This window comes from Elaeis guineensis, chromosome 5 (genome assembly GCF_000442705.2).
Source record: "Elaeis guineensis isolate ETL-2024a chromosome 5, EG11, whole genome shotgun sequence".
NCBI classification, from domain to species: Eukaryota; Viridiplantae; Streptophyta; class Magnoliopsida; order Arecales; family Arecaceae; genus Elaeis; species Elaeis guineensis.
In genome coordinates this window covers 111,664,845-111,685,759 of record NC_025997.2, presented here as the reverse complement: position 1 = coordinate 111,685,759, position 20,915 = coordinate 111,664,845, and the positions used below count along the sequence as shown (strand labels likewise).

Sequence of the window (20,915 nt, the reverse complement as noted above, 5' to 3'; positions counted from 1 at the left end):
CAATTATCAACTATAAATCAAGAGTCATGCTGTGATGCTAGGATGCAATTAATATTCAAATCTAATGGTGCACGACTTAACCATGGTGGGGTCTGGCACATCGTTCAATAGCCATGGATCAGAACCCCCTTCATTGAGGTCGAATCAAAATTATTGAAGGAAGATATTTACTGGATCAAATAATTCTAGATAGACAGTGGAGAGAAAACAATCTAGAGAGAGAAATTTATAGAGGGAGAAAGTGAAGGAAAGAAATAGAGAGAAAATGAAGGAAAAAGAAAGAATTTATTTTTTCTTTTCTTTCTTTTTTTTTCTTGACGAAACAGGAGGATTATTTTCTTATTCCCGAAACAAGGGATCTTGCACCGACAACAACTGTGGTTGATGACATGTGCCATGGCAGTGTGGCTAAAGGCTCCATAACTAGCAATTGGTGGCAACAACCGATACCACAAAAATAAAAAAAAATAAAAAAGAATATAAAAAATAAAATCAAAATAAGATATATTTTTTTCGACCTAAATCTGACAATAGCCATTAGAATGCAAGTTCTATAGGCTAAAAAGGATGGGGAAGAGGATTAGCTAAAACACTAAGGGTGCATTTGATTAGCCATAAAAAAAAAATTATCTTTTAATTTTGAAAAAATAAAAATTAAAAAATAATATTTGATAACATAATAAAAAAAAATATAGGATAATCAAAATAATTACTTTACGTGGAAAACAAATATTTTTTGCTTTCTAAAATTTTTTTTTTCTTTTTTGACTAACCTGACTTGCCCCGACCCCTCCCCCTCTCTTTGGCTCTCTGCCTGCCTGGCCGGCGAGCACTGTCGATCGATGGGGCTCCGGCCTCTGCCGCCCAAGTGCGCCTCTTCAGTCTCTGCAATAGCTTCTACTTGGGGGTGTACCAGGATGCCATCAACAAGAGCGAAATCCCCAATCTCTCCCCCGACGACGCCGTCGAGCGCGACTCCCTCGTCTATCGCTCCTACATCACCCTGGACTCCTACCAGGTCATCTGTCCCTCTCTTTCCTCCAGATCTTTGATCTCTTGCTTCCTCTATTCTTCTCTGATTCCCAAGATCTGCCGTTCCTCTGCAGCTCGTGATCAGTGAGATTAATTCCTCAGCCTCCACTACCCTCTAGACTGTCAAGTTGCTCACCCTCTACCTCACCAGAGATAAGGTTGGTTTCCCTGGTATCCAAACTAAATCTGGTTGGACTTTCTTTTAGATCTGGTGGTTTAATTTGTTTCGATCTGGAGCAGTGAAATCCAAACCGTTTGATCTGTCATAGATTTTTTTTTTCCTGCTAGTTCTTGTGATCTGATATGAAATTCTCATCCAAGATATGATTTTGGTCGTTAGGATTGAAACACTTTGGTCGTCCAACATGCTTTCTCACTGTTCGAAGAAAAGCCTGACTCACATGGCAGTGGTGGCTTTGCTATCTTTTTGGATGGTTGTTTTGTCTCTCAAGTGGACTTGCCTGCGGTTTTGTTGTTATAAGATAATTCTGACTTTCTGGATGTGGATTATCGAGTGATGTTTACAGTGGTGCCTCAAACCAACATGTGGCTATTTTATGGTTCTGTGCTTTCAGTCAAAGCACACCATAGAGAAAGATATGTTGGTGTGCCGATGGTGTGAAAACTCTCTCTTTACATTAGCCCAGATGACCCTATAGTCTTCCAACTATGTATAGATGGACAAAAGGCTTCTAAGAGCTCTATGGAATTGGATGTGTCTGTGTTGATCCCCTATTGCTGCATTCAACTGTAGTGTCCTATGATGAGATTCTGTTTTTAATCTCCTGTAAGACTTGTTTCATTGCTTGTCTCTACTTTCTCAGATTTATAGCATTCCAAGTTTCTATCTCAGTTATGCAGAATTTCAGTAGCCTAAATTGAGTATTTGCCACAGACACTATATAGTCCCAAGATCGCTTTGCTATTTGACTTGGTATATTTTTGCTCTATATTGTCCATAGATGTTCGATTGATATTAGTATTTGTGATATGCCAAGTGCTAGGATTATTGGTTGCCAGATTTGTTTTGAATATGGGTATGCGAGGAAGAGATGATCACCTGTTTTTTCCTCTGAATTACAGAGAGAACGTGGGATGGGGACTTGAATGTTTCTTTTCTTAGATTGCTCGCGTTTAGGATCTTGTTTTGGAAAACCAACTAATTGAAGATTTTATTCTTTCTAGTATTGGAAGCCCCCAGTTGATCTTTGCAAAAGTTGATATAGTAATAAAATAAACTCATTGATATAATAATAAAATATGTAGACATACATACTGATTTCAAACTTTTTTATGCAACTGTTTTATGCAATTGTGGATGATCTGCCTTCGCTGTTTTATGCAACTGTGGGAGATGGTTACATGCATTCTTTTTGTGGATGCTCCTTATCTATTGCCTGCAACTAGTTTATCTTTCTGTGTTTATTTCCTCTGGTTCATTATAAGAATTACAGCATTTACAAGTCTACTGAAGTTACAGTAACATTTTCCAACTCAATTGCTCTTAGTCTGCTTTTTCTGTTACTTCTGCATGGGTAATACACTATTGTTGTGTTTATCTTTATACTACTTCAGATAATGTGTTGATATATGGGAGGATATTGAGTCATTGTATGATGATTTTCTTGGCTGATCTCTCTTGTCTCCTTGTTATAGCTACTGTCATTGCTGTTCGACAGATTGGGTTATCAACTTTTATTGCTTATAGATCTTCACCAACTATCTATATGATTATAATTAGAATGTTTATCAGACATATGGAATTCTATAATATTCAACTTCTTTGGTCTGCTATATGCTCTATCTATCTTACTGGATACCTCATCATCTATTTACCTTGCTCTACATCAATCCATGAGGCTGTTCTTATTATATATTATAGTAATATATAATCTTCAAACTGTTAGTTCTGATAATCTAGATATGTTGGTTCTGCATTAAGAGATGAGATTAATATGACCTATGTGTCAGTTCTTAAGCTTTAAATGTTAGTGAGACTATATGTGTTAAGCTTTAAATGTTAATATTGTATTGTGGTATTGTATTGTGGCAGGTTGGTCCTCCGGTAAGCTGAATACTATCATTCCTCCACGCAACTCATTTGGCACCAAACAAAAGTAAGTCCAAGCTTTTAAGTAATAATTAACCATATGATAAGACTCTAACCAAGGGCTGAATTTGGATTGAGTTTGATTTAAAATTTTTAAAGTTTCACCAAGGGTTGAATTTGTTACTTACTATTATACAATTGGTATAAATCAAGTAACTTTTATTATTATAATTAGTTATATAGTTGGTTTTAGAGTTCTACCATCCATTAGTTTTGAAGATGCTACAGTATCTTCTGTAAATTGGATAGTAGAATAGAAAAATATATTTATAGATTTAATGATGGAGCAAGTTTAGAAAAGAAATAGGTCAACCATAATATTTATAAAGAAATCTTGGAAGGAAATATGTGTCAAATTTTATATGAAAACTGAAAAGAAATATGAGTTGAAGTAATTCCAGAATAAGTTCAATCAATTGAGGAAGTGCTATAGAGCTTTTACTGATTTGAAGAAATTACCAACCGGATTTGGATGGGATCTAGTATTGAAAACCGCAACAGCTCCTAATGATGTTTGAAAAAGTTACATTGCTGTAAGTAACCTTTTTTTTTTTTCTTTTATATTTTTTTATAATTTATTATATTTTTGCTTAATTAATTCAATTTTGTATGTCTCACATATAAATTTGTTATTATAGGTTCATCCAGAAGTAAAGAGATTTCAAACTTCCACTTGTCCTAAATATGAAGAGCTCATAACAATATTTGGGGACACTACTGCTACTGGTAAAGAGGCGATGACAAGCACCCAAGATGTGTCAGATAGCAGTGATTCTCAAGACAACAAGCTTCTTTCTGATGATGTTAGTATAGATGGAGAGTCTAATAGTTCAAGAAATCATCATCATCCAAGAGATCCAATTCCCAATGAGAGTATCCACCATGTGAGAGGTCAATCAAGAGTTTCAGAATTAGCAGATGCTATCAGATCCTTAGTAGAGACTAACCAGACAAGGAACAATATGATGATGCAACAACATACAGCTGCAACTTCGAGTTATAGGCAGTACTTAATTGCAAATTGCATTAAAGTTCTTGAAAGTGTTGAAAGAGTGAGTATGCCTACATATTTGAAGGCAATTGAGAAGTTCCAAGACAAGAGATGGAGAGAAACATTTATTGAAATGTCAAATGAGCGTAGGTTGGGGTGGTTGGCAAGTTTGTAGGATGTTCATGTGGCTTTTAGTTGTTTAGATGGACTTTACGTATTAGAATATTATATCAAGAATTATGTGTATGCATATTATGCTTTGTTTGGATTGATGATCTATTGTCTTTTAAACTTTATGCTATAAATTTATGATGTTACGAAGATTATGTATTAGTTAAATTGTTCTATAATAATATACGTGTTCTTATTTTCTTTCATACTAATAGAATATGGACAGTGACGTAGAAATAGAGATTGACTCAGAAGCTGAAAAAAATTTAAATACTTCTGATTCTAGTGATGGAGAGGAAATAAAAAAATTTTGTTTATTTGATAAAAAGGAATATGATGCTATAGAGTTTGTTGTTACAGCAACAGTTGAAGAGTACTATAATTTGTATCTATGCAAGCAATTATATAGAAATGATAATTTGATCGGTACTGAATACGTTATGAGGGTAATTCTTAAAAATCCAAACAGATGTCCAGATTTATTTAGGATGGACAGTTGTATGTTCCTTAACTTTTGCTCTGACTTGAGACAAAGAAATCTATTGCATGATTCTCGATTTGTAAGTGTTGAAGAAAAAGTTGCTTTATTCTTGATGATAATTGGTCAAAGAGAGTCGAATTGAATAGTGGCAGATCATTTTCAGCATTCTGAACAGACAATTAGTCATCATTTTGGAAAGACACTAAAGCAGTTGTTCTATACAAAGGAGCTTATGGTGCCACCTTCTTTTGCTGAAACTCTTTCAGAAAATCGTTATAATCCTAAATACTATCCTTATTTCAAGGTACTTTTTATGTCCATATTATTGTTTAAAGTTAATAAAATTATTTTATTATCTTGATATTAAGTAAAATAATTCACATGCAGATTGTGTTGGACCTATCGATGCAATGCATGTTAGTGCTTCCTGCCCTCTAATAAGCAAATTCCTTATGAGGGAGGAAGACCATAGTAACTCAAAATATTTTATATGCTTGCTCATTTGATATGTTATTCACTTTTGTCATATCTGATTGGGAAAGAACTGTAAATAATTTTCGAATTTTTGTGTCAGCGGTCACAAATTCTGAATATAAATTTTTTAATCCACCAAAAGAAAAGTACTATGTAGTTGACTCTGGCTTCACAAACATGCATGGCTATCTTATACCTTATCGAGATGAATGTTATCATCTTCAAAACTATTGAGGAAAGGATCGTCAACCAAAAATAAGCAAAGGGTAATTCAATTATCACCACTCATCTCTACGAAATATGATTGAGCGTTGCTTTGGAGCGTTAAAGAGGCGGTTTCCTATCTTAAAAGAGATGCCTCCATATTCTTTACAAAAGCAAGCACGAATTGTTATAGTTGCATATGCAATTCATAATTATATCAGGAAGAAAGCACGAGAGAATAGTGTCTTTATGGAGTATGCAGATAAAAATATTATTGTTGAAGATGAGATTAACGTCCCTAGCCAAACTACTATAAGTATGGACATGAAGATGAGATTGACGCCCCTAGCCAAACTACTATAAATATGAACAAGACTGCTAACTCTTGACGAGAGATGGATACAATTAAAGATAGAATTGCTAATAGATTAACTCGAACATATGATTTGATTCAGTGATTTGGATTTTAATTTTTAATCTATAAAATAATAATAAAATATTTTGTACTTACCAAATATGTTTTTTTTATTTTTTACTTTATAGCAATTAGTTACCAAACATACTTTTTGATTTTTTACTTTTATTATGTAACAAAAATCAAAAAAATAATAAATATTTTTTAGAAAGTAAAAAACAAAAAGTGTAACCAAACGTATCCTGAGAGATTTTTAGCTCACCTCTAGGGGTGTTTGGCTGATTCCAACGAGCATGATGGCAGACTTCCAAGAAGAAGAAAACCAGTGAACAAAGTTACTGGACTGGTCAAGTAGAACGGACCTAGTTCGATATCAAGCCCTTTTTGGCCAGGGTATTACAACAACCTTACACAATGCGCAAGAGTAATGAATCTTTTTTTTGGATGGCCACATTAGTTAGAGGATTTGTGATTGGGATGTCTAGACATCTATATTGTAACAATTTGAAACAATAACTTGTACTGATTTTTGGCAAAATTTTACACTTCAGCTTGTTTCCATCCTGATCACTTGACCATCCTGTGTCTAGTTTCGTGAAATACTCCTTTGAACACTGGTTATGGCTTCAAAAAGTCACAAGCTTCAATAGGAATGCGTTTTGGAAACAGAAGCATCCACCATTCATCACTTCCCATAAACATCCCTGCTTGAAGATTCCGATGGGCAGGGTCACAATTTCATTTGAGCTTTTCTAAGCTGAATGATTTGCTCAACTTTTGTTGAAAGTATATTACAGATTCAGCAGACAGCTACTATCGCTTGCGTCTCACCATGCTGCTCGTTCAATTGGCACTTGGAAATGCCGCAGGGATATGAAAATAGCCTCCTGAAGATGAATTGTGACACAAGATTTAAGATTATAACAGTTGCAAATTCCAATGAAAAGTGAAATTATAAGCAATTTGATCTGCTAAAACAGACCTCGGTTCTTATCATTCTGCTTCCCTGAAGAGGACAAGTGTTCAAGTAAGAACTGAATACATCATGAACACTTTCTCCCTGCAGAAGCAAACAAAAACACAAGTACCCACAGGTTACTCGTTACCCCAAAAAATATTTAATACGTAGCAATGCTTCTCTCTTTTTTTTCTTTAGTATTATCTATGTAAGCTCTATGTTGGAGAAAATAAATGTATATTATTGTCAGAGTCAATTTTCGGAAATAATACTTCTAAAGTAGTATTTACAACTGTGTAGCCGCTTTAAGATAAAAATATCATGTGCAGAGAGCAAGCGATGTATGAGTATTGTGTCATGACTTAAGTGTTACTAATCATCTTTAACAAAAAAGGTGTTGCTAGATAACAATCAGAATCCAATGCATAGTAATATCTGTTTGATAAGGGCTATTAGATAATATCAAATCTAAGGCCATTTATTGGGAACTTCAAATGAACAGCAAGTTCTCTGATAAAGCAGTACAGGTCTAACTTGTAGCAGTCTGATGGATAATGGAATTTGCTTTTTGGCTCTAACTCTGATGCGGAGGGACAGCAATTTGGTTCTCGCAGAGTATTTGAAAATATTATGGTTCCTCTAAATCTCATGAGAAACAAAAATCTCGTGTTCCTTTTCATAACATGTATGACAACACTAGAAATACTGTATAATCTAAGGCATCATAAACAGAAAACTATCTCAAATTTGCACTGTTGTTTGCAAATTGTCATAAACTTGTACAAATATCAAAGAAAAAGCACCTTGGTACTCATAACATAACTAGAAAGCTTAGCTGAAATAAATTAATAATAAAAGGTTTGTTTAGTTAAATACATATAGAAGGAAGGCTTGCTACTCATACTAATCATTGTCATAGGTCAAATCTATGGCATTTATTTCTCCTAGGATAGGATTGAGAAGCCTTTTTCTCAAAAGTACAACCCTCGATTCAAAGAAGCAAAAGCTTGGAATATGCACATGATAGGATTGAGGTCTGGTCTTGTTTCCATCTGCTAAGCCATTTCTTTCAAGCAATATCATATCAGAGATAGAAATGTTCTTATCATAATTGAAAGGCACAAAACATTTCTTCAAAATTGCAAAAGAAAAGCTTAATTATATTTGGTATACTTAAAAGTTTACTATTTCATCAATGTGAACATCCTAAATATTGTTTCAAAAGTTTATAAAATTATCCACACCTTCAAACTGATATCTTCTACCATGCTGTCTTTCAAACCTCCCAGCCCACCAAAGACAATCAAAAGGTGCCTACCAAATTCAGCCATCAATTTTTTTTTTTTGAAAAAAGAAATCAACAAAACAAAAAATAATGAGATTAAGAAACTCAATTTTTTAGTGGTCGGAAGGTCCATTGTTGTGTGATTTCCAATGCTCCATGGTATCTCTAAGTATGGAAACAACAAACAAGATCACATGTAGTTTCCTATCAAATTTTAAGCAAATAAATGGGAAAGAAAAAATAAATAAATAAATGTCTGTGAGGCATCATATAGAAGCTATGCATATCGATGTATTGCAGTAACTAGTTGGATCAAAATTCAAATATGATCAAAGAACCAAAAAGAACACTGCCGTTGCTGCTCCCAAGCTCAGATAAGAAAGATGGATGGTGGACTTCAGATTGACAGCTGGTTGTAGAAAAATGTCAGAAACTATGAAATGGATCCAAATTTGATATGTGTCATAAATATTAGGGTGCGTCCCCTGTTCTATGTGATGCGCCACAACCTGATCTGATAGTGGTGAGAAGTGGGTAAGGGTTGGTTAGACAATTACATGTAACATGCTACAGTGTAACCCAGTTGTAGTGACAAATGAGTAAGGGTTGGTTAGGTCATTGCTTGTAAGCAACACGCTATAGTGTAACCCAGTTATGGTGACAAATGAGCAAGAATTGATTAGGTCATTGCCCTCACCAATTTCATTACATAGGATCTATTATAAAAAAAATGATGGGGAGACAAATGAAGATATATGCAATAGAATTGGAACTGGTTGGATGAAGTAGAGGGGTGCATCTAGAATATTATTTCACAGGTGCATACCTTGAAGACTTAAAGGAAGATTTTATAGAACAATAGTAAGGTCTGCGGTATTGTATGGCTCAAAGTGCTAGGCAATAAAAAAGGTACATCGAAACAAATTGAGTGTGGCAAAAATTAGAATATTAATATGGATGTATGATATAACTATAAAAGATAGACTAAGAAATGAATATATTAGAGCTGTAGAAGTTGCACAAATTAAGGACAAAGTGATGCAAAATCTATTAACATGGTATGGTACACACAACAAAGAAATGAGAAAGCTCCTACAAGGAGAGATACTTTAGTTTGTATGGAAGAAGGGAAGACAAAGACCTAAATTAATGTGGATGGAGGTTGTGAGAAAAGATATGGAGAAACTTAGAATGTCATCAGAGATGGCCAGGAATACTTGGCAAATAAGGATCTATAAAGCCGACCCCGCATAGTTGGAAAAAGGCTAGATGATTAAGATTATGATTATGGTTATGAAGTAAAGAGTCAACAAGACAACCCGACATGCTCAACTAGCAAGGGCATCAACATGATCACTTAGCAAGCAAGCCTTGTGCCATCAATCTGTAAGCAGCTTTTATAGACATACACCACAATGATTTATCTAAGCTTTTATTATCCATTTTGAATGGGGATTATATTTCAAATAGGTTTTCATTTCTTCTTATGTCCATTACAGCTACTTCCCCAAGTTAAATATCACCAATTAGGCCTGCCACTCATCTGGAAATCTCTTAATCCATGTCTTTCACATTGTCATGGTTGTACAGTAATTTAGATATCCATATTCTCGACCGAATGACTCATCCATATGGCAATAGGCTACTTTTAATTATTTGCTCGTGGAAGATAGACAAGTTTTAAACAGAAGCAGAAATTGACCTTTTCATGCAGCACCTTAGGTCAAATCAAGCCAAATTACAGGCACATTTTTATTGCCATACAACCAAGCTATTTAAAGAAACTACCACCTACTAGCATAATGTGGAACTGAAAAATCCAAAACAAAGACAAGGAGCTCCAATTTTAAATTTTCTTTGTTTTATCTACTGTAAGAATTTTTAATGAAAATTGTAATAACATCTAGGTGAATTTCATTTTCCTTGGTAGACTGACCCATGCCATAAAATTACAATCCATGAGTACAAGTAGTCATAGCAGGATGGGCAGTGTAACTTAAGCACAGAAGAGAAGAAAGCCAGAACGGGTGCTCTACCTGATTAGACCTGCCAATCCCCATTTCTTTATGTGCTATAACAACCTCAATTAATGGCCTAAGGACCAAAACAACACTATGGATCTGGTTGGCACAACTCATTAACACATGACATGAATAAGAACATGATCAAACTTGACTACAGCCAACAGATGTTGAACATATGCTCACACTAATCCAGAGTAGAGGGGACTTATTTAAGGAATCACTAGGCAACTGATATAGATACTACATCTTTCTTTTTTTTTTTTTTTTTTTTGTTTTCATGTACAATTTCACAAACAGTTGGAGGCGTAACATACATCAATGAAAGAGTACGAGAGCATAGTTGAAGATAGAAAGCTGGCAGCACTAAAAGCCACATGGTAAAAGACCAATTAAGAAATGTAACATGATGTGAACTAAGAAACATGACATCTGATATTATTTTAAGCATTCCAAGAAATAAGTTTGTCGAGATTGCCACCAAGCTTGACCAAAGACTATATGCGACAAAAATTGAAAAACAAAGTGATATAAGGGTAAGCTTTTTTTTTTATAAAAATAATGCAATTTAAATAATTAATTATTGAATTCTGAAGGAATGTACCAAAATGGAGGTATAATAAGCTCTGATGAATTAACAATGAGACCATGCTCTGAGGTTCAAATAATGAGATCATATCCACCCTATGAGATGCAAAACATTTAGAATAATTAACCGGACAATTCTTTGTGGACAGTTGTCTGGTAAGTGCCTCAAGAAAATAATTGGAAGAAAGACCTTTCTTTGTACCTGAAATGGGCAATTTTTGAAAACACAGCTCAGCTTTGAAGCATATTGAACTTTATACCCCCAATACAATCCCATATCTTCTCTTGGACTGGAGGAGGTAACTACTTTTTTCAAACTATTTGGATAGATGTAAATGAAGGACTTCATTAAAATTAGAACTGGCGACATGTTAGTCATTTATAACTTAGTCAAACAGTATATTTGCAACGACAGAAGAATGTCAAGGCAAAAGTAACTCTAGACTAAAAATGATGAGTCAACATGATGGTTGCAAGGTGTAAGATGAATCAACCATGGCATCACTCAGTTAAAACGCTTATCATGCAAGGAATGAAACATCTATATAACATTGAATAAAACATTAAAGAATGAAATGCAGCAAAAGTTTCTAAAAGTCAAAAGACCGATCCTAAGTGTATAATGAAACTGACAAGATTTTCTGCGAAGAAGTTTTACAAGCAAAGTCAACGTCGAGTAAATTTAGAGTTCAAATTTAACATCTTTTGGCTTTAACCCTTCCTAATATGTCGGTTTTATTTTCCATAAGGTTGCAAATAACCTTCTGAACATTCACTGTGGTTTTTTCATTAAGATTTTGCAATCAATTTTCTTTTACTTGTTCAAGCTGTACAATTACAAGAAAATAGATGATCAATCAACTGGCAAATTTCAATTCGGCTCGAGCACATTTTGTGAATAAGAATAAAGATCAAAGATGATGCACAGAATATCACTATTAACTCTGGAACTGAACATCCAAGCCAGATTTGAAGTTGTAGAGAAGGTGACGGAACTATCTTTTTCTTTTAAAAAGAAATAAATTAAAATTAGGGATGGCAATTTAAGACCTGACCCATCAACCTAACCCACAACCGACCTGCTTTAAGCAGGTTCAATTTTGACATAAACAAATCTGGGTCATAAATGAATCAACCTATCTATTAATGGGTTAGATTCAGGTTTAGACCTCAGACTTGTTTAAGCCATTTTGAACTGTTTAATTATTGTAGTAGTGATGACCCAACTCGTTTAACCCATTTAAGATTTGCTTAACCTATTTTCAAACCACTTAACCCATTTAAGACCCGCATAATCTGTTTAGCTCATTTTACCTATTCGATTTGCTTATTAAACAGGTCATGCAGGTTGGGTTGGGTTACCTGCATACTAAAAAGGTTGGTTTCAGGTTTGGATTTTTGGCCCATTTAATAAACGGGTCGGATTCTAGTTGACAGATTTGTGACCTGACCGCATCTGACCCCACATGATCTGATTGCCGGTCCTTATTAGAACTTGTTTGGAGACACACAATTAATTTCCTTTTACTTATTTAACCTATACAGTTACAAGATAGAAGATCCACCGGAGTATCTGAATTCAACTCTAGTACATTTTGGTTATAAGAATAAAGATTAAGGATGATACAAAAAATATCAATAATTGTTCTCAAGCTGAGCCACAATTTGAAATAATGGATAGGGTGAGGGTGGGTCTTGGCATAACATTAAATTTGCTCCATTGTGACCTAGATATCATGAGTTCAAAACACGAAAACAGCCTCTACATGTGGGGGTCTTTTTATTTTTGAAGTTACAGATAGGGTGATGGAATTATTTCTTTTTAAAAGAATAAACGAGAATTCATTTGGAACACAAACAAACAGTTTTCCTTTAATTGTTCAACCTATAAAGACACAATATAGAGATAAATCAAGCAGCAGATCCAACTCTAGTGCATTTTCATTATAAGAATAAATAATAAAGATGATATGCAAAATATCACCAATTAGCACAAGCCTAACTTATAAGTCATTACTTGAAGTTAAGAGAGGGTGATGGAACTTTTTTTAAATAAGAATATGTTTGGACATGCACGAACAAATATGTGCATAAAGGGTCAATAATGGAACTTATTTTCTTGCATAGGCACATAATAGAAATGATCAGTTGGAAGGAAACAAAACTACACCTGATCTTTATGTAGTCGGAGAAAGAATATAAATAAAGCTCTGAGAAAAATCATAATTGGTGGGGGCTAAGAAAGAATGATATCTCTGTTAGTGTTGTAATATTTTTAGTGACTAGCAACATTACTGTGGTGGGATAACTAAGCTTGTCATAGGGCTTTACAGCAAGGATCAACATTGATCTCATTTGATAAACTTTCTTTTGTTATTCAGAAGGTAACAGCTGTATGTGTTACATTTAGATGAAGCCAGGGGTGCAGCCAGGATGTTACTTTTGGGGCATGAAACAGTGAAACTATGTAAATCATAAAATTCATGACTTGATAGATTTCTTATATGATTATAAAATTTATCACATAGAAACTGGCTATTATGCTGCACCTAAAAGAAGAAAGTTCAAAAAAAGTTAACTTTTAAACCAAGTCTCCCCCAACCAAAAACAATTAATAAATGCATGGTACAACATGAGAAACAATAACATTACCTTTTATATAGCTTAAGATACTAATCACCACCAAATCTCCAATACTTGTATCCACATTTCCTCACCCTCACTCTACACCTAACTCTAATTCATGTCTCAGCCTCACAAATTAAGGAGATAGTGTTGTAGGAACTACCTTAGGTCCTTAGCCTTTGGGACACCGTCAAAACTCCTATTCCTCTCCTTTTGCCTATGTATAATCCCTTACCGAGGAATAAAGAAATCCTTCTCATCTAAGAAAACTTTTGAATTAGCTAAGCCATCCATCCTTCATTCCTCCAAGCTCACTAGCTTAGGAAAACCTTAATCTCTAGGCCCTTGGAGAAAGAAATAGCCTTTCAAAAACCCAAAACCTCTCTCTCTCAAATCCATCATGAAACCCTACATCTACCCTTAAAGACCTAATCCTTTTGCATGTCTTCAATAAAACACTACATGAAACCATAGCTTTGTTCTCCATATCCATTTTGAAGATCCATACTTAGCTCCATCTTTCCATTCCACCATCTAACTCTAAAACTTTATATTTGCAGTACATTCCCTTAAGACCTTTGCAACTTTCAGCCTTCTGGTCCTCCATGCATCAACAAAGCATCAAGAAGAGGCTTAAGCCCCTGGAGTTAAAGGAAGGCCCCCTTGGTCTAAAGCTTATTAGGGGTAACAGATCCACTCCGGAAGCTCCCCTGAAACTTGAATCTGCATATACTTCCTATGTGCTTCTTATATGCTAATAATCTTTCATGTTATTTTTAGATAACAAATGTTATAGCATCTTCTCTGTCAATTATTTTTTGACCCCTTCCAATATGACCACTAGTTGGTCCAGTATTGTATATATTCAAGTACCTATCTGAGAAACCATTCAGAATGCCTCTTGGTTTACTACTTGTTAGAGCCTTTGTTTCCACGCACACACCCAAACATCCATGCACAGCACCCAACTTACAATTTGTTCTTTTTTCAGATTCCTACTTAAAAGGCTTGAGCATTGTCGATGCAATGGATAGCTAGTAAACATTGACACTCGATCTGGGACTTCCACAACAGCAATGCACCCCTTTCAGTACATGGTTTATGTGTTAGCTCGCTTAAGTAACGCCTACCCTTCTCCTCCACCCCTTATGGATTTGCCACCTAAACTTTGGGATGTTTTAACTGCCTGCGTTGGCATGTGGGTGAACATCTTGACTTACCCAATATTAAGCAAATACAAATTTTGTAGATTAGTGAAGTCAATTACTTTCCCCAATTTCCTATTGTTTCCATAGATAGAATATCAGAAAACTCCCGATCCTGGGAAAGGTGCTTTATGAAAGCTACACCTTCTCCCCCAAGGGACTCTTCTCCATAGTACTGAACATTGTTGAACACCCATGACAATGGAAGACAAATATAAAAATACCAAGAAACTATTGTGTAACCAAAGAAAAAGGAGAAAAAATGAAAACAGAAACCCATTGAAAACAATTTCCTTGGAGATCTTCAAATAATCTTTAACAAAATCCTTATTTAAATTTCCTCTTATTACTTTTTAATAATCATTCGATTTCATCATTGTAAGACTTCTTTAACACTCTATCCTAAAAGTTTTCATACAGTTTTATGCAACATTTCTAGAAAAGACAACATTGAATTATAACACCATAAGATGCGGTGCATTCCTAGTTCTACTTGAATGACTTTAACCTTTGACGAGTAATTCACTCAAACCAAGAAAAGAATACTTTGTAGCAAATGGTAAACCAAGTGGTTCATATAATTGAACACAGTTAAAATGATATGGAAGAGTTGAATATTTGAATATTATTGGCAAAATCAAAAAAAAAAAAAAAAACTTCAACACATCATTGTTTAGAAAGTTTCAATATATCAACTGCAAATATAATATAACCTTTCTAATAAATGGAATGATAAAGAATTCATTTTACCTGATTCAGGATTATGGTTGGTCCCTATAGCTACAGGTACCCATTGTCCGGGTTCAAGAACTTGCTTGATCAATACATGAATTTAGACATTAGAAGTATCAATTTTGGTGTTATTTAATCTCTATTAGTTGGAATTTGATGCTTCTTGTCCTCTTTTGCAGGAAATTGAGTGATTGGGCTAATCAAGACTCAAATTGGTTCAAACCCAAGGCAAAAATCAAGAACCGACAGACTAAGAGCAACCAATTTGAAAGGCTAATCAGATAAGGCTATAATCCAAGGGCTAAGAAACAGTGCTCCACTTAACGATCAAGATTCAAAGCTCCACATCACCAAACCCTAGAGAATCAAGGCGCTACACCAAGATCCAAGGGCCTAGAAGCAAAGCACCATTCAATGGCTAAGATGCAAGGCGCCATCCATCAAAACCTAACGCCCCTTTTCCCACTTATTCTTGCATGCCTCCCCACTTTTCACGCTAAATTGGAGTGCCCCACCTCTTCTCTTTATTTCTTCCACATAAAACCAAGCACCCCCAACTAACTTCCTATTTTCTCTCCCTAGTGGATGCTAGCCTCTTTCCTTATCTAAACCAATTTCTCAAGCCCTTAACTTCCTATGTGCCACCAAGTTTCATGCTCTCTTTTTCACTCACGCAACAAACCATCCACGCCCTTCCCTCTTTTATTAGCGCATGCCCTCTTTCTTTCTTAGTTGGCACTTAAAAACTCTAGCCTCTTTCTCTTATTTCATGCCCAAATCTAGCACCCTTTGGTCCTCGCAATAAATCTTAACCATCTATTTATTAGGCATCTCACATAGCAAATTATGAAACCCTAGCCACCTATCCTTGCTTCTATTAATCCCACATTGCCTAGCCAAATAAACTTGACGCCTCCTCATATCTATAAAAAGGCCTCCATACCTCCACCTTGGGAATCATCCTGAAATCCAATAATCCTTCAAAAGCCTTGCAAAATGGGAGAGGAAGAAGGGAGCGGCTCTATGCATGGCTAGCAGTCTTCGTCTTCGGAGAAAATAAATTTTATTTTTTATTTTTAGATCTTGTATCTTTCTTTCATGCAAGTAGATATCTGAATAATTGTAATATTCTCTTTTTCTTCATAAAAAAAGTGCATTCTTTCTTTCAAATATTGTGTTCTTAATTTTCTAATATGATATGAGTCTTTAAATAGCCTATAACTACGTAGAGACGGATCATGATCAAGCGATACGATCTGTGCTCAGCGAGATAGGTTATGCTCGAGAATCGATCATAGATCTATTGGCTTAAGGAACGAATACTAGATTTATAATTAAAAATAAAAAATTGAAATCCCCAAGACACATTTTTTTCTATTACTTTGAATTTTCTTTCACTTGCAATTTGCACTCTTCTCAACTATTTTCAACCCTAACTTAATTAGTTATATGTAAAATTCCTCAAAATCTTAACTAACTCGAATACAACTTAGCCCAAAGTCCCTGTGGATATGATCCTAGTCCACCCTAACTACATAATAGTGAATTAGATTTATTTTTGACTACCCACGACAACAATCATTGCTCAACCACAATATTCTGCATCATAATATAAGCAAATTAAATGCAAGTTGCTGGATATTGGTTTTCTAGTTTATCATAGCCATTGCATAATGAAAAGAAGGAATAAAATAACATATTGACAATCTAAAATAATAGGAACAACTATAAAACATGCAACAATTACAGAGACCAGCATCTGATCTATATGAGTACTTGGTTTCAAGAAAGATTTCACTGGCACCACTTTGAACCATAGGCCAATAATATCAAATTATCAATACTCTTTCTTTTTTCTTTTTCTTTTAAGCTAGAACAATACCAATACTCAACATAGGCTTTTCAAACTTTGTTCTTCATGTCATGATCTTGACTATAAATATAGAACGAGAAGTGTTGATGACATAGGTGGGAAACAGGGTTCCTGCTTTTGAGTTCATAATGCAATTATAGTTTTTTTCTTTTTTTTTGAATTTCTCATGCTTTGCATATCGAAAACAGAAATTATTATGTTGACTACTCAAAGATATATGAAGTTGGACATACATATAATTGTGAAAGTACATGCCAATGTCAAGTTGTAATGCAGGCCTCCAAGAAAACCATCAAAATTTGCTCTGACATATAGAATTTCCTTCTATAAACTAGACTAAGTTTGAGGTAAAACAACCCCTTAGTGTCCTGCTGCCTTAATTGGATGCTATCAGCACTGACTTACCACAACTTTCCTACAAGATAAAATCAACATTATTTTTGTCCAATTCAAAACATAACTCCAGCCCTACTTGGCAAACAATATAAACAATATTCTTTTAGTAAGAAAAGACAATGTCAGGAACATACTACAAGTTCCTGATCTTGTTAGGAATTTCCATTGCAGAGGAAATGCCTCTAAGACGTGCTTTTCAAGTTAGAAATTTGTGAAGCTTTCAATACTGGGAGTTAGTTATATTCATGCACATCTACATAAGAATCCCAACATGTTTGTCCCCTTCAAATACTTACCAATATTTTACGCATCTGTTTGGTCGGTAGTCCACCTAGAGAAAAGTTAGTGGTAAACAGTTTTCTTCTTTCACTCAAAGCAGCCATAGCTGGGATTGGGCTCCTCAGATTGGTTTAAATTTGGCCTTTAACTGAACATGCCTTACTCAAGTTGCACTAAACCACAATGTTTCAATTATTATCCATTGTAAACAATAGAGAATGCTCATATTGGCAAAACTGATAAATACACTTTTAGTTTGAATGCAAACAAATATAGTAAGGTACAGATTTCTCCCAAAAGGAAAAAAAAAAAAAACACACTATTTGGTCACAACAAGGTATATAGCGACAAACATCAGATGTGGTCTGACTTTTTTGGATCATCTTTATGGATGCATGTTCACCAAGTAATCCTATTCAGGGCTAGCTCCTATGTTATTTCAAGCATTAGAGATTTGTCATCCAAGAAAAGTTCTGACAAGCCTTAAAAATAAAAATAAAATATACTTATTAAAAAAAACTTATTCGACCCAACATCTACAAGTGTGCCCTTTAAATGATTCCCTTCAATGTAACACCTGTATTGATGCTGTAATGGTCATAAGTACAAGTCAGCAGCATAAAAGTCAATCAAAACTTGAGGAAACTCTTGGAACTAAATGTATCTTTCAAGTGTTCACATAAATTATTCTGTTACCTTCAAAAAGAAACATTCTCAGACTAAATGTGCATCTTGTGTGCAATGAAGAAGCAAAAATGTAAAATGATTTCTTATACGTTGCTAGTCTGATTTCTATTTGAGACTCTACATTTTTTGCCTTTTTGAGCATATACAGGATATTTCTAGGTTACCTAGGTTTTCAGTCAATGGATTAGAACTGATCAAATCAATGAATAGATTTTTTCAGATCCCAACTGTTAACAAGCAAAAGATTTTGACAAGGTTAAAACTGATGGTAAAACATATCGAATGAGTAGGATCATTGATAAAAGAAGCTAAAAGGAGTGATTTGATGTTCAAAAATCTTTGTTTTTGAAAGATGGAACTTCAAATAGAGGATTAAGTTGACATTATTTTGGTCATCAAGTTAAAGGTTCTCTCCTAAACTGCAAGAGGAACCAGTCCCACATAAATAGAGAAAACACGATTTTAGCGGTAACTGTCATGGAAACTCATGTCTTTCCTGAGCAGGGAAAATAATTTAATTAGAAAAGAAATAAGCAAGGGAGAAGTCTTATTTATATTCTTTCTAGCTGCCTGGCAGAATCTCATTTGATGAAATAAAGTGAGTTCCTAGTGTTCTTTCTATTTTTTTTGTGCATGAAACATTTTCAATTGGGATCATCATGGAAGATAATTCAATATTTTATTGGTAAGCCATTAATAGTGGCAACCATGTACATTTGTTTTTGGCTTGAAATAAGGGCAGAAATTCTTGATGGATGATATTCACTAATTCACTTTGAATGGGAGTCAAATGGATATGTGAGCTCTCCTGCAAAAGGGACTGTTTCTAAACATTTCGTGCACATTGGGAACACTCATGCGTACCATTGTCTTTCTTCGAACTCCCTATCTATCTGTATATATTGGATCACCCAGATTCCAGATGAGCATTTTTGTCTTCTTGAGATGCATTCAATAAACTCCAATTAAAATATTCCAAATATTTTTGCAGAATCATATCTAATTTAAAAAAATAATAGAAAAAGAAATACCTTCATGGAATGGGGACCATTCATGTTTGCGCACATGGTGAGGAGCATCAAGTGGGGGAAGCAGACCCTGCAGCATTTTTTTTTTTTTTTTTTTTTTTTGAAAAAAAGAATATAAAATGCAAGCAAGCAGAAGTTTGTCAAATTGTCCAAGGACTGGAAGACACTAAGAAGTAAATATTTGAGGAACAATCCGCTCTCACCACAATTCTCAAGCTATTGTGCATCGCAAAGAGCCGGCGTCGCAGATACTGTGGTGTCTCCAAGTACTGCAAAAACCTCACAAGAAACGGCGCAACACTTTCACTCTCATCACCATTCCCAGCCGTCATAACTACAGACTCATCATCCGAAGCAGTTTTATTATCAAACACCACACACCTGTCCGTATAAAAGAAAACCTTCGTTAACAATTCTCATTCCATCAAACACCTTCACATCAATCATTCTAACTCCAACATTCTTTGGTAACAAAGACTGCCCCCAATCTAAATCCAAATATCAAACCCAAATGCTAAAAAGCTTATGAACTCGCAAATGTCTGACTTCTGCGCATGAAGTGATATTAAAATCAAGAATCTTTGAAATTTATCACCATTACTTCATCGAATTTCCCACAAAGACACTGACCTCATCGATCCGGAAAATGGTGGCCTGATATAACCTCTCACTCTCTCTCTCTCTCTCGGTTATATCTTTTCAAAATTATAATAATTTTATATTATTTACATATATTTAATCGGATCCGACTCGATCTAAAACGACTATCAGTACGCATTGATATGTCATGCGCCCAATCCACAATCGCAAGGCAGAAATTACAGCAACTACCATGTATTTACGAAGAAATCTCTTTACAAACATGATAATACCATAAAGTAAATAACAGGATAAATTTAATAAATTAAATTTAAAATTTAACTAACAAAAATCAATTTTAATATTTTATAAAATTCAATATCATTAAAAAAAATTTATATGAAACTTCACAAAAAATTTCTATCTAAAATAAAAATATTAAACTCTACTTCTAATCGCTCCCCCATGATGAATTTTCAAATTAAACTAGTTATCTGCATGTGTAAAAATAGTGAGATATAGTATTATGAACTAAATAGTTCAGTAAACAATGAATACTTCAGTTGGATAAATCAAGCGATAATAATGTACTGAAAATAAGGATACAAATATGTTAACTTAAAATCCAATTCAAAATATACAGTACCAATTAAAATAAGATTTATGCAAATTTATTCTTTTCAAAATTATTTTTTAAATTTATTTTCATTCATAAATTAATTTCTTTCAGAATATCTGGTTCACCTCAATAGCTATGAACTATAACCATACTTATACCTTG

The 20,915-nt window shown here is 34.4% G+C and overlaps 1 protein-coding gene and 1 long non-coding RNA gene across 2 annotated transcripts; one reads left to right on the top strand and one right to left on the bottom strand.

The window, feature by feature from the left end:
• The first annotated feature begins 781 nt into the window (after positions 1-781).
• Positions 782-4,383, top strand: LOC105033922 (uncharacterized). The gene is made up of 4 exons (XR_830065.2): positions 782-1,018; positions 1,107-1,190; positions 3,086-3,149; positions 3,781-4,383. It is a non-coding gene; the product is annotated as an uncharacterized lncRNA (long non-coding RNA).
• A 1,769-nt stretch (positions 4,384-6,152) lies between these two features.
• LOC105033929 (uncharacterized) lies at positions 6,153-20,269 on the bottom strand. The gene is made up of 6 exons (XM_073258093.1): positions 20,186-20,269; positions 19,759-19,936; positions 19,559-19,625; positions 8,081-8,286; positions 6,861-6,938; positions 6,153-6,765 (listed from the first exon to the last, which is right to left on the bottom strand). Exons 1-6 carry the CDS (start codon positions 20,188-20,190, stop codon positions 6,706-6,708), a joined length of 594 nt encoding a protein of 197 aa, XP_073114194.1. The 5' UTR covers positions 20,191-20,269; the 3' UTR covers positions 6,153-6,705.
• Positions 20,270-20,915: the final 646 nt, after the last annotated feature.